The sequence below is a fragment of the Manis pentadactyla genome, chromosome 5 (genome assembly GCF_030020395.1).
Source record: "Manis pentadactyla isolate mManPen7 chromosome 5, mManPen7.hap1, whole genome shotgun sequence".
NCBI lineage: Eukaryota > Metazoa > Chordata > Mammalia > Pholidota > Manidae > Manis > Manis pentadactyla.
The window spans coordinates 110,725,625-110,737,924 of NC_080023.1; the positions used below are offsets into that span (position 1 = coordinate 110,725,625).

Consider the following 12,300-nt stretch of genomic DNA (forward strand, 5'->3'; position numbering starts at 1 on the left):
TCCCCAGACCCCTCTAGGAGACCTGGTAGATATGGCATTTAAAGTTTTTCATGCCCGAGAGGATGAGAGCAAGAGGAGGGCAGCTGCCCGAATGGCAGAACAGACTCATGCCATAACAGCTGCTCTGTGACTGGCTCATGGAAATCGTCGGGGTGTCCCTAAAGATGGACTCGAACCTCCAGGCCCTTGCTTTTGATGCGGCAAAGAAGGCACTGGGCACGGAAGTGCCCCAACCAACCATGCAGACCGACCAAACCGTGCCCCAGCTGTGGTAAGTGAGGTAATTGGAAAGTAGATCGTCCACTAGGGGGTGGTCCTCCTCCAGCAGCAGAGCCCCATGGGGGGCGGACGCCCTTGAAAGACTACCCTTCAGACCTGCTGGGCATCCTCAAAGATTGAAGATGCCTGGACTCAGACACCCTGATCACCCTCGCCTAGCCCAGGGCCAAGCTGTGGGTGGTGGGGTGGATCAAGGCCTTCCCCACCTACCAAGAGACTGCATCAGTGGTGGCGCAGGTGCTAGTAGAACACATCGTTCCATGTTTTGGTCTCCCCACTTCACTCCAATCCGATAATGGACCTGCCTTCATCTCCTGGGTCACTCAGCTAACAGCCGAGGCTTTCAATATCACCTGGAAACTCCATATACCCTATCACCCCCAATCATCAGGTAAAGTCAAAAGGGCTAACAGTCTCTTAAAGGACCAACTAACCAAGCTGTCTCTAGAGGTAAAGCTCTCGTGGCCCGATCTTCTCCCACCACTCTCGCTCGACTGCGTGCTGCCCCCTGGGGACTGGCTAGACTAAGCACATTTGAGCTAATGTATGGCAGGCCCTTCTTACTGAACCCAGGCCTGCTCACCACCTCTCCTCCTTTGGCCTCCTACCTTCCTTACTTTTCATTGTTGAGACATCTTCTCAGGGAACATGCAGACCAGCTCCTACCCCAACCTACATCATCCAACAACCCAGAAAACGCAGCGATCCTTCAACCAGGAGACAAGGTACTTTTAAGAGAACTCCAGCCTCGATCACTCCAGCCTTGCTGGACAGGACCACACACTGTAATCCTCACCACCCCACTGCTGCCAAACTATCAGGACTCCCTGTGTGGTACCAAACTAAAAAGAGTCCCTCCCCCCTATGATGTTTGGCAAATGAAATGAGTTGAACCTCTACGGATCCAACTCCAATGGGCTCCTCATCCTACTCCTTCCTACATAGTGGAGTAGCCTCACCTCCTCCCATCAAGTATCGATTTGAAGCCACCCAAAGACACACCATAAATAATGGACAGGTAAAAGAGATGATTGGGACAGCCTTCTGTGAGGTTAACAATTGTCAGTCTGTAATTGCCCTCCCTCTTAACCGAGTTTGGTGCCCTGATGGGGAGACACCTACCCACATGGCCCTCTGCTTCACCTTTCAACAAATAGGAAAGTGCAAAACACAGTGGGTCAAGGAAAATTTGGGTGCCCCTGGGTCTCCTGTATCATGAACTGGAAGGTATAAGGCCGCCTGGGCAGTAGCCACCATATGCTTACTTTTCAATGCTGGGCACCCCAGGCAAAAAGATATTTAAACATCAAGGACCCCTCACATAATCGCTGGAATGAGGGCATTACAGGGGGTGTCTACTTAAATAATTTCAAGCATACCCCTGCCAGACCATCATGATTCACCAAAACCTGGAGGTAAATGCCCCCAAACATCTTGAAGAAGTACAACAGGCCATTAAAACCCAGGAAGCCCACCTACAGTCTCACTTACAACAAAACACTAGGACCCTTCCCTTTTCTTGGTTAAGTCTACTACAGGAAGGGCTGGATTTATTCAGGCACACCGTCCCCAATATTTCCTTGACTCAATGCTTCCTCTGCACTTCCCTTATAGAAGCCCCTGTGGTAGCAGTTCAGGCACCACCAAGAGAGAACCTACTTTGCCCTCCAGGCCCTCCCTCAAAGCCCAAACTTATCGGGGAGGTACCATTATTTGAGACACCTGAAGCAAATGTGACCTTGAGACATCACTATAAGCAGCCTTCCCTTCTCTTCTCCCCACCAGGCACCTTCCTGTGGTGCAATGGGACCTTATACAAAACCAGCTTTGCAAACGCTTCTTGCCTGCTCATCACCCTGGTCCCTAGGCTGACTCTGTACGGGGGAGCTAAGTTTGCCAACTCCTGGCCCTTAGATTCCCGTCACAAGAGAGCAGTCCTCCTGCCTTTAGTGGCAGGGATCTCCCTCACATCCTCCATTCTGGCCATGGGAGTGAGCGCTGGTGCCCTGGGTTACAGTATTATGGCCCTAGAAAAACTGGAACGGCGGCTTGAGGCAGCTGTCCAGGCATCTGTGGCCTCTCTGGCATCTCTCCAGAGGCAAGTCACCTCCTTGGCCCAGGTAACTCTCCAAAACCACCAGGTTTTAGACCTCCTTACTGCAGAGAAGGGAGGGACCTGTCTATTCCTCTGGGAACAATGTTGTTACTGTATCAATGAGTCGGGACTCGTGGAGAAAAATGTTCAAAAACTAGAACTAAAAAAGAAACTCCAGGGAACCAGCATATCAGATAGTAATCTTTACAGCTGGTTTCAATCCCCTATTATGGCCTGGTTGGTGCCTCTCCTGGGCCCTGTTGCAGCGATCTGTTTTATATGCCTTATTGGCCCATATGTTTTCAGGTTCCTTCAACAGCGCATAGCGGAAATATCACACATAAAGGTCAATCAACTGTTGCTGCACAAGTACTCGCCCCTCCTGACTGAGCCTCCTCCAGCCATCAACCAGCCTTAAAACCCCCCCCACAATGCCCCTTGTCAGCCGGAAGTAGCCAGATCGAGTCATCGCCCATTATGACCAAGAGGCTGGAATGTAAGGCTGGAGGTACCGGAGGGAGGAAAGCGAGGACAGTGCAAGCGGAACAAAGACAACACCAAATAGCTCTGTGCCATATAAGGAAGGAACAGACAGCTCTTCCTGGATTCCAGTCCTGTGAGGTGCCGACAAAGCCCGGATGCAGACTCCCTCCATCTGGAAGGTGGAGACCTCTGGCTGTCCATCACCTGACCCTGAGCCAATAAAAATTCTCCACATACCCCTGGCATGGCCCAATCCCCCCTCCCTTCCCTGTGCTTACAAAACTCCCAGACTGTCTGGTTGGGTGTGACTTCTCCAGCCTGTGTCTGTGCAGCCTGGTGAACCGCGCCCGGGATTGCGCTCAAATAAACTGCCTGGCCTTTTGTTGCCTCTCATCGCCTGCTCATTTCGGTTAGAATTTATCTTACAATGACATCTTACATAAGAGAGAAGAATAGAGTACAATCTCATTGTGCATAAATTAGTGGGTGGCATCCAATTACCTCAACTGATAAAAATACCTCTGATAAGCTAACAATACTGGAATATTGACAAATATTTCCAAACTTTACTAAAACAGTCTCCAGAAACGAAAAATAAGAATAATGTGTAAGATAAAATGTCAAAACTCTAACAAAGCCTAAAAATATTTCTGAACTATTTAAAAAACAAGAATTCTACCCAAACACTGACTTGGGAAAACCGATGAGATATTCTCTTTTGTTTCTCAGACTTCCTACCCTTTGGCCTAATTGCAAATAAGCAGGATACAACACAAAAACACTATTGACCAAGTAAACATAGTAAATATTTCTATTCATTTTCCATTTAAATTATAGAAAAACATTCCAATCTAACGTTTATTAGTATTCCTTGCTATCATTTACTGAGCATCTACTACATTCCAAGTGCTTTATAAACATCTCTAATTCTCACAATAAACCTACAAGATAGTTGATGTTATCATTTGCTTTACTTATGAAAAAAATGAGGCTCCAAGAGTTACTTATCCAAGTAACTAACAAAGAGACACTTCCATTTTTTTTGCCCCCAGAAAGATTAAATATTTATGTCTATAGTTGCATTTAAGTACTCTGTATGCTAATACTAACAAGTTATATCTAGGATCTTGTTTACAATTAGCCAGATCACCAAAGACATGAAATTAATTAACTGCTCCTTCTTAAAAAGGCTGAATCCATTCAAGAATGCAGCAGGAGGGCCATATGAGAGACTTCTCCAAAAGAGAAAACACTTAATTGAGTTCTTTCATAGAATTTCCTGAGGGGGAGGTAAATCGCCCAGTCTCCCAGAACATCAAAACTTCAATTGAAAATGAGCTAATCTTTCAATCAGCTCCATTGGGCTCTTTGGCAGGAGGCAGAGGAAGCCTGGACAGTCACAGTCTGTTGTGAGACTCTGGGATTTTCTTCCCCAGTGCTATTACTTTGGCACCTTTCACAACCAATAAATCCTTTAAAGCTTAACAAGTAATTGTAGAGGGATTGAAGCTAAAGCTGCTTTCGTTGCAAAGCTTTTAATGTGTCACTGGAGTAAACCATCATGTTCACTGTTGTGAACAGAAATGTCCTTCAATACTACAGAGGTTGTTTTACCACCTGTTGGACATCTGGCACTGTGTTAGAAACTTCAAGGACTACACACACACACACACACACACACACACACATACACACCCAAACAACAATACTTGCCTCAAGAAATGTAATATAACAATGATTCCAGTCAATTGTAAACAAATTGTTTACAAGTAATAATCACAATTTTTAGTGAAACTTTCTCAGCATACTAACAAGAATAAATTCATAGTTGTAACATTCTAAAATTGTAAAATCCAAACATGAAGTTACAGAATTTAGTATGCATCAAGGTCCCATCAAAAAACAGAATTCTCCCCAGATGGTTCAAATGAAGATATGCTAATGGAGCAATCAATAACAGAGGTGTGGGAAACATTGAGCTAACAAAAAAGGGATGAAGAGGCATCCAGAGATCTAACAATAGTGATAGGCATTATCACTCCTAAGGCTAAAGGGGCAAGAAGAGGAAATGGTATTAAAGGAGAACTGTAAGAGCTGAAGCTGCTCAACAGGAGATGAATCATGGAGGGGGATATCTATAGAAGAAAACGCTATATGGAAGCAGGGAGGAAGCAAAGAAATTATATCCACACCTCTCTTTCCTTCTACCTATCCATGTCTTCCCAGTGCCTGCTCTGGCTGAAGCCAAATGGAGGTCAGCTGGAAAGGGGACCCAGGTAATGCAGTCCACAGTCAGCAGTCAACTTTCAGGACACAAAGTAAGGGAACAAGCAGGAAAAATACAGAATATTAATATATATGTCGATGAATTTTCATTATTATGATACATATTAATAACTAGGAAACATAAAAATATTTACTATGCCAGACACTGGACTAAGCATTTTACATATATTAAATAATTTAATCCTCACCATGACCTTATGAGTTAGGACTATTATTATCCTATTTACAGATAAAGAAACTGAGGCACAGGGACATAAAGTAACTTGCCCAAGGTCACAGAGCTAGTAAGTGGTAAAGGCCAGACTGGAACCTAGGTGATCTGGGTCCAAAGCACATGGCCTGCAACATTATGTTCCACTGCCTATCCTAAGCCTAAAAATTCTCTCTCCACAAGTAGCACCCCAGAGCAGCATCTCAGGATATGAAATGACCAAAGTAAAATCAAACTTGATACCTCAAGATTTCACCAAGTATTTCTTGTTAACGAATATGGTGAGTAAGTGTTTGAGATGTACACCCTTTTACCATACAGGGAAGGAAAATTAAGTATCATTTTGGTTTTGCCTTAAATTCCCATAGATGCAGGAATTCCTGGAGGGGTAGTGGGAAAATAATCACAAAACACTCCATTGCAAAGGAGAAAACCAGTGGTGGAAAAGGAGAAGGACATGATTTAAAGCCCAAAGAGAAAAGTTATTTTCACAAAGAGCAACTACGCCATTGCTTTGCCTCTGGTACAAGCTGAAGTTGGAGAAATGTTGATGTTCTTGAAGCAGTAAAAGTATAAAGCTCCTCAGAGGCCTTTCTTCTCGGAGGCAGAAGAAAACTGATTAGCCATTTAACCTGAGGTAGGTACACTGCTCAAGTTTAAAAGGAAGCAGGCATAAAGAAAGACTTATTCAAACAAGTCTGCAATAGTCACCAGATTGTTGCAACTCATCACATCCTTCCTGAAAAATATAGAAGAAACACTAAGCTTTCCCTGGCCCATAATATATCACTCAGGAGCTGCCACACCCAGGCTAAATCTTCTGGTCTACTCCTTACCTCTCCCTTTTTTTTCCTTCATACTTTTCTTCTCTCAAATTTTTAGTCTCAGTTAAAGGGAATAAGAAGAGAATGGGAGTAAAAGTGGACTATTTTTGCCCCTGTTGTTCCTCTAAATATATAAGAAAGTAAGAGTATGCCTAAATTTCTGCATCAGAAATCATAGTTGACAAGTGTCCACCAGAAGAGAGTATCATTATGGCTTTAAACTTAAAAAATTTGAGTAGGTAGATGTTAACTTAAAAAGATGCAATTTTTAAGATGGATCAGAACACTCTCTTGTCCAGACTTTCTCTCCCACTATCATGGACCAACATCCCAAATTTCTTAAAGATTTATAACTTTAAACTATCAGTGAAAATATTAGCTTAAATGTGTATGTTTAACACATTTCAAAGCATATTAGAAATATTACCCATTTCATCTTCATAAAAAACCTATAATTTATCCAACTTGCTTTATCTCTAGTCATGTTACCACCATTGTTGAATGGGTATTAGTAATGTGGGGCCTCTAACAATTTGAAAATTAAACAAGACAAACAGTGCAGTGTGAAAAGAGAGAAGAAAGAGTAACTACTGCAGAGAAACCTGACAAACCCTACTGCAGCCAGGCTAGAAAGGTTAACATCAAGAGTAATGAGACACATTAATTGTATACTGATTTTTTAAAACAGCACTTTATCTCTGTGGTTTCCCTTCCCAAAACTCATAATCCCAGTCTAATCATGAAAAACACAATCAGACAAATCCCAAGTGGGACAGTCTACAAAATTCCTGACCACTACTCCTCAAGACTGTCAAGGTCATCAAAACCAAGGAAAGTCTGAAAAACTCACAGCCAAGAGGAATTGACATGAGATAACTAAATGTAATGTGGTGACCTGGATGGAATCCTGGAATAGTGAAAAAGACATTAGGTGAAAAAATAATAAAATCAGGATAATTTTAATATCATTAATAATAATATATCTATATTGGCTCATTAATTGTAACAAATGTGTCAAACTAATATATGATGTTAGTAACAGGTGGAAGTGGGTGTGGAGTATATGGGAAACTGTATTCTTCACAGTTTTTCTGTAAGTATAAAACTATTCTAAAAATAAAGTTTATTTTTAAAAATGAAGTAAGGAAATGAATACAAGGTTTCTTATAAACCATGGTATGTTATTGGGGTGATGATGGTAGTAATGATTAAGAGCTGTGTTTTGGTGACAATCTGGCAGTAGCTGGAAACTGGATTAGTGAAATATTCACAAAGGATTTTCCTTGGCTCAAATTTCTACTGCAATATTCAAGATTTCAATTTTTCAAAATCATAAATTTTCAAATATATAACTTCTGAAAGTGCTTCTATTTATCAGATAAATCTCAGAAATTATTCAATAGTTTCTGAATCATCCTGCAAATCATTTGTTTAGTACCCATCAATATACGCCAGGTACTCTTAAGTACTGAGAACACAACGGCTCACAAAAGTGAGCTGAGCTCGTAGCTCCAAGGAGTGAACCTATCAAAGAGAAAGGAAAATGAACTAGTGTTTATTGAAAGAACTCTAACTGCACTACTTCATTTAATCCTCACAGAAAAGTTCTGGAAAATCTTCCATTATTGCCCAAGGTAAGGCATTTGTCTCCATAACATACAGTCCTTATCCCTATTCTGATGCTTACCAGTAGAGCAATAGTTGATACGCTGTCCAAACCCCTAGCTAGACTGTCAAGTCCTTTAGGACAAAGACTTGTTAATTTTTGTGCCTCCAGCAGAGCAAACACATTATCTGGCCATAATTGGAGAAGTGAATGGTTGAGAGTTAGTCAACACTCTTTCAGTTGCAAGTGATAAAAATCTAAAGCAAAAGACAATCAGCTCATGGACTTAAAACGGCTAAGGGGAACTTCTGGTATTCTGGCTTCCAGGGACTTTCTTCTGCCTGAACAATTCTAATCACTCCCCATACCCACTCACTCATCCTGTGAAAGGAGGAGGGAATCAGAAGATTGTATATTGAAGGGGTTCCTACTTGGTTCAGTGTTCTCTCTTCCCTAGTTTAGGGAATAGGTATCCGCTCCCCTATCTTATTATAGGGAGAGTATTCTGGCCTAGTTTCTACCATGTGCTATGCTTATCACACAGGATTTGCCTCCAAATCCAGTTCAGGGGAGAATACTATTAAGTCCATTATACTTGCACTTCTAAACTATGTTCACTAATCCAGCTTTTATTGGTAGTACAGTTGGTATTTTGATCTCTATCAGTCTAACTCCTGTTGCTATCATTCAATTGCTTCCAAGCTTGGAAAGAATGGGAAGCTGTTCATTATCCCCTAAAATCCCACCAGAAACTACAGCAGTACTTGGTTTCAGGTATTACTGAATTCAGGAGCTCAGATCATGCCAGAAGAATTCCAATTCTCCATCTGCTCTTCTCTGCATTGTCTTTTCTCTTACATGGACTTCCCTGCTAGTTCCAGGCTAGTAACTCCTCAAGAGTAGCAACTAGGAAAAGTGAGCTGCTCCTTCCCAATTTGTTCAACAGAAGTCCTGAAATTTATTCTGCTTCGAATGACTTAGGTCTTGTGTCTGTCCCTGAGCCAATCACTGTTACCAGGGGTCAGAAAGCACTGATCAGTCAGGCCTCATCACATGGAGCCAGAGTGGGGTCAGTACCTTCTGAATTGCATGTATGTAAGAGTAGGGGGGTAGTAATGCTATTACCAGAATAAGGGGGAGAGGCCAAATCAAAAAGAACAGAAGTCTACCACACCTATGACTAACTCCTTTTTGCAGAAAAGAAAATGGAGGGCAACCACCTTGTGCAGGACAGATATGGAATCTCAAATTACACGTGTTTGACCCCAAGCCTATGTGCTTTCCTTTACATGAAGGTGCCTCCCTAAGCTCCCACTGACAAATCTCATTACCCTTACAAATGATCTAGCTGTAGAAGTGATAGAAACTCTTCAGAAGATCCTAGTGGAAGAGAACTTACTGGATTTCTCATTATTTACCATATGCCTCTCTGTGCTCTGCAGTAAGAATCATTCTTGCTGAATAATTAATAGGACATCTCAATGCTTTTCTGAACCAGTCTGTTCCAATTTAATGGAAGTTTTCAAAGATAAATTGGATATTTGGGAGACTGTTTAATATGCATGTTATTTAATTTTTTATCACCTTGATTGTTAATATATTTGCTAAGAACTCTATGCAATGGGTCCAATATAAGAAGTGTGCTTTTTTCTGAAACTTAACTTACTCTCTTTTCCCTTGGTAACAGAAAACTTAAACTCATTGTTTCAGGTAAAACTCAGTTAATTTGGCACTTTCTCAGTCAAATCAGAGTAAACTCAATTTAGGTTTCTTTCCCCTACTTGATCCCCCCATTTTTAAGTTATAGTTGGCTTAGTGTTGTGGCATCAGGCAAAGGTACCTACCTGCTCCTTGGTCCATGCTGGTTTCTGCTGATATGCACCTCATTCCATCTGACTCAAGGAAGGCATCATATCTCTGTGCTGGCATCTGCTGAGGATGTCCACCTATCTGTGCTGCTTTCCATTGGTGGTCCCTTGTTGCAAAAATCAGGGACTTGTAACTAATCCCTCTGTAACTATAAGGGCCACATCCACACTACTGGTTGTACAGGAATAGATTTGGTTACTCCTTTTACTACGTATGAGCACAGGTAGATTCCCAAAAACACCCCTCTCCTAGCAACCCTGTATAGTCTCCAATGTCTCTGCTACTCCAAGAATAAGGACTGAGACATCTCAAGCAAGCAGGCAGGAAGTAGAATGCATGCCCCCTCTCCACTAAGTTCACCCAGCTTTGGGACAAGACTGTCCCTGGGCCATGTATAGGAAAAAGCACAGGGCCCTTTGCCAGACACCTCCGCCAATGTCTGATGCCATTCCTTTCCAACTCTTTCTCCACAATCCAAGGAATCTTTATCAAGTCTAGGAAGGGAAAAAAAATCTCCTACATTATCATGAGTTCTTGCCAATCTTCTAATCCTTCCTTTCAACTACTGTCTCTGTACAAGGGGTTTTAAACTCAAGCTGATATCAAATGGTTTGTTTTCAGTTGTTCTGCCATGCCTTACTCCTCTGCAATAGTGAGCTCAGGCTGCCTGAAATGGAGATATAGGCCATTTAAAAGAAAAAGTATTAGTATAAATAAAAACACACTTGTCACCATCAAAATTTTCCTCATGACATAATTTGCACCAAGCTGAATTTCTGTATTTGAGGTACTGAGACTTGGGCCATGTAAGTGTAGAATGCAGAAGGAAAATATAGCTTCTCAAGATAAATAGAGTATGAATATTTGCTTTCAGAGTGACTTGAAAAAATTTCTACATAGCCATTTCACAATAATCTCTGGGCTATCCTAAGAAATGACCAGAGCAATCAACTGAAAAGACCTATGTAGTCTTCTCTGGCTATGCCCTTAAGTGTATGGTAACAAAGACAAAAGAAGAGGACAAACCTCATGCTTAGCAATCAGATACCTCTATAATGAATATCATAACTTTATCATGGATTTTACAACTTCACACCACAGCAAGGATCCAGAGGACACTATGTGAACAGAGGTTTCCAATTTCCCCTTGCCACCATGAAATCACTCTCAGATTCCTTCTTGAAGAAGAGCACGGACAGAAATCTGAAATATCATGAGTTTAATCTACAAGACCCAAAGCCATCAAAAGAGACTAAACCCGAAGAGAATAAACAATTATAAGTTACAAAGCATAAAATTTATTTTCTCTTGTTAGCAACAGAAAAAACAACAATGCTGTATTTTCATTGCACTTCTGAGTATAGTGAGAGTGACTGGAGCTCTGCAAGCCAATCCTGTAAGATCAATCATGCCAATGGTAGTACACAGCGAAACGGAAAGAGGTGAGACAGTATAACTGCTCCCAGGTAGCTAATCATAATATTCCAAATAAACTGTCCTGAAGTTTGTACTCTGTTTACTACTCTGGATATTAAGGTGATTGAAGAAAAAGGAAAACACATGGAGGAAGGAAGGCAGGGAGGGAGGGAGAGAAGAAAGGAGGTGAAGAGGAATGGATAGAGGAAAAGAAAAAAAGGAAGTGGAAAGAAAGCAACAAAAAGGACTTGTGTTGAATATAACTCTGGTAAAATCATTTCCCCAACAAGTTATGAGCAAAATAAAAGCTGATGATACTGCCAGATCATTCAAATAAGTAATGCTTCAAAAATCATTTCTCTACATCCCTAGTGAATTTAGAGCAACAACAAAATTAAAGCTTTACCTTTACCTATCCTCCTAGTTTGAGTCACTTCTCCAGAAGAACTTTAAAGCTCTTTATGCAGCAAGTAAAATTACCCATTTATGAAACCTTACAAAATGCTATTAAAAATGAATCAATGAGGAAATGGGAGGAAAAAGATGGTGTAGTAGGAAGGCAAGGTGGGAACCTCTTCCCACACACACACACAGAGGAAGGAAGCAACTATAGCAAATAGAACTAACCCTGAAAATGGCCTGAAGACTGCAGAACAGACTACTTACACCTGGTGAAGAAGAGAAGACCATAGCAAAAAGGTAAAGTGGCAGAGCCATGATCTAGGGGGACCCAAGCCCCTCCCCCACCCCAGCCACAGGCAGGAGTGGGGAGGGGATAGGTGTTCAGGGACTCTGCACAGCTGCCTTGGAGATCTACTGTGGGAGTGCGAGTCCACAGCACACTGGGTTCTGATGAGTAGTGGGACTGGACACCGAGGACACTTGGTACACTCTGGAAGGCTGAGACTCCAGCCGCTTGTAGAGGACAAGCACACTCTGCAGTACCCCTGAGACTCAAAGCAGAGGGCAGCAGTTTAAAATGTTCACCAGCAGCAGGAAGTTTGCCAAAGGGGTGGGGGTTGGACAGAGCTCTCTCCGCAAGAGAAAGGGCAGGTGGATGACCCTTCACCAACCCTCCCTTGGCCAATAGGCCAGGCAGTCATGGGAGTGACAAATGTTCCATCCCTCCACTTTGGTGGTTCAGCCCAGAGGTGCTTCCCTGCACACCACCAGTGCACCAGCCCACTCAGCATAGCAGTGTCAGATTTTGCTGCCTCGCAGGCAGAGGGAG

At 42.3% G+C, this 12,300-nt stretch overlaps 1 protein-coding gene across 1 annotated transcript; it reads left to right on the top strand.

Moving 5' to 3' along the window:
* Positions 1-1,673: 1,673 nt before the first annotated feature.
* LOC118930982 (endogenous retrovirus group FC1 Env polyprotein-like) lies at positions 1,674-2,792 on the top strand. Its single transcript, XM_036923015.2, has one exon. The coding sequence runs from the start codon at positions 1,674-1,676 to the stop codon at positions 2,790-2,792; it is 1,119 nt and encodes a 372-aa protein (XP_036778910.2).
* The last annotated feature ends 9,508 nt before the right edge of the window (positions 2,793-12,300 follow it).

Bases quoted from the DNA above. Each gene is read 5' to 3' on its own strand.
- LOC118930982 (XM_036923015.2), top strand. From the start codon at position 1,674: ATGATTCACCAAAACCTGGAGGTAAATGCCCCCAAACATCTTGAAGAA.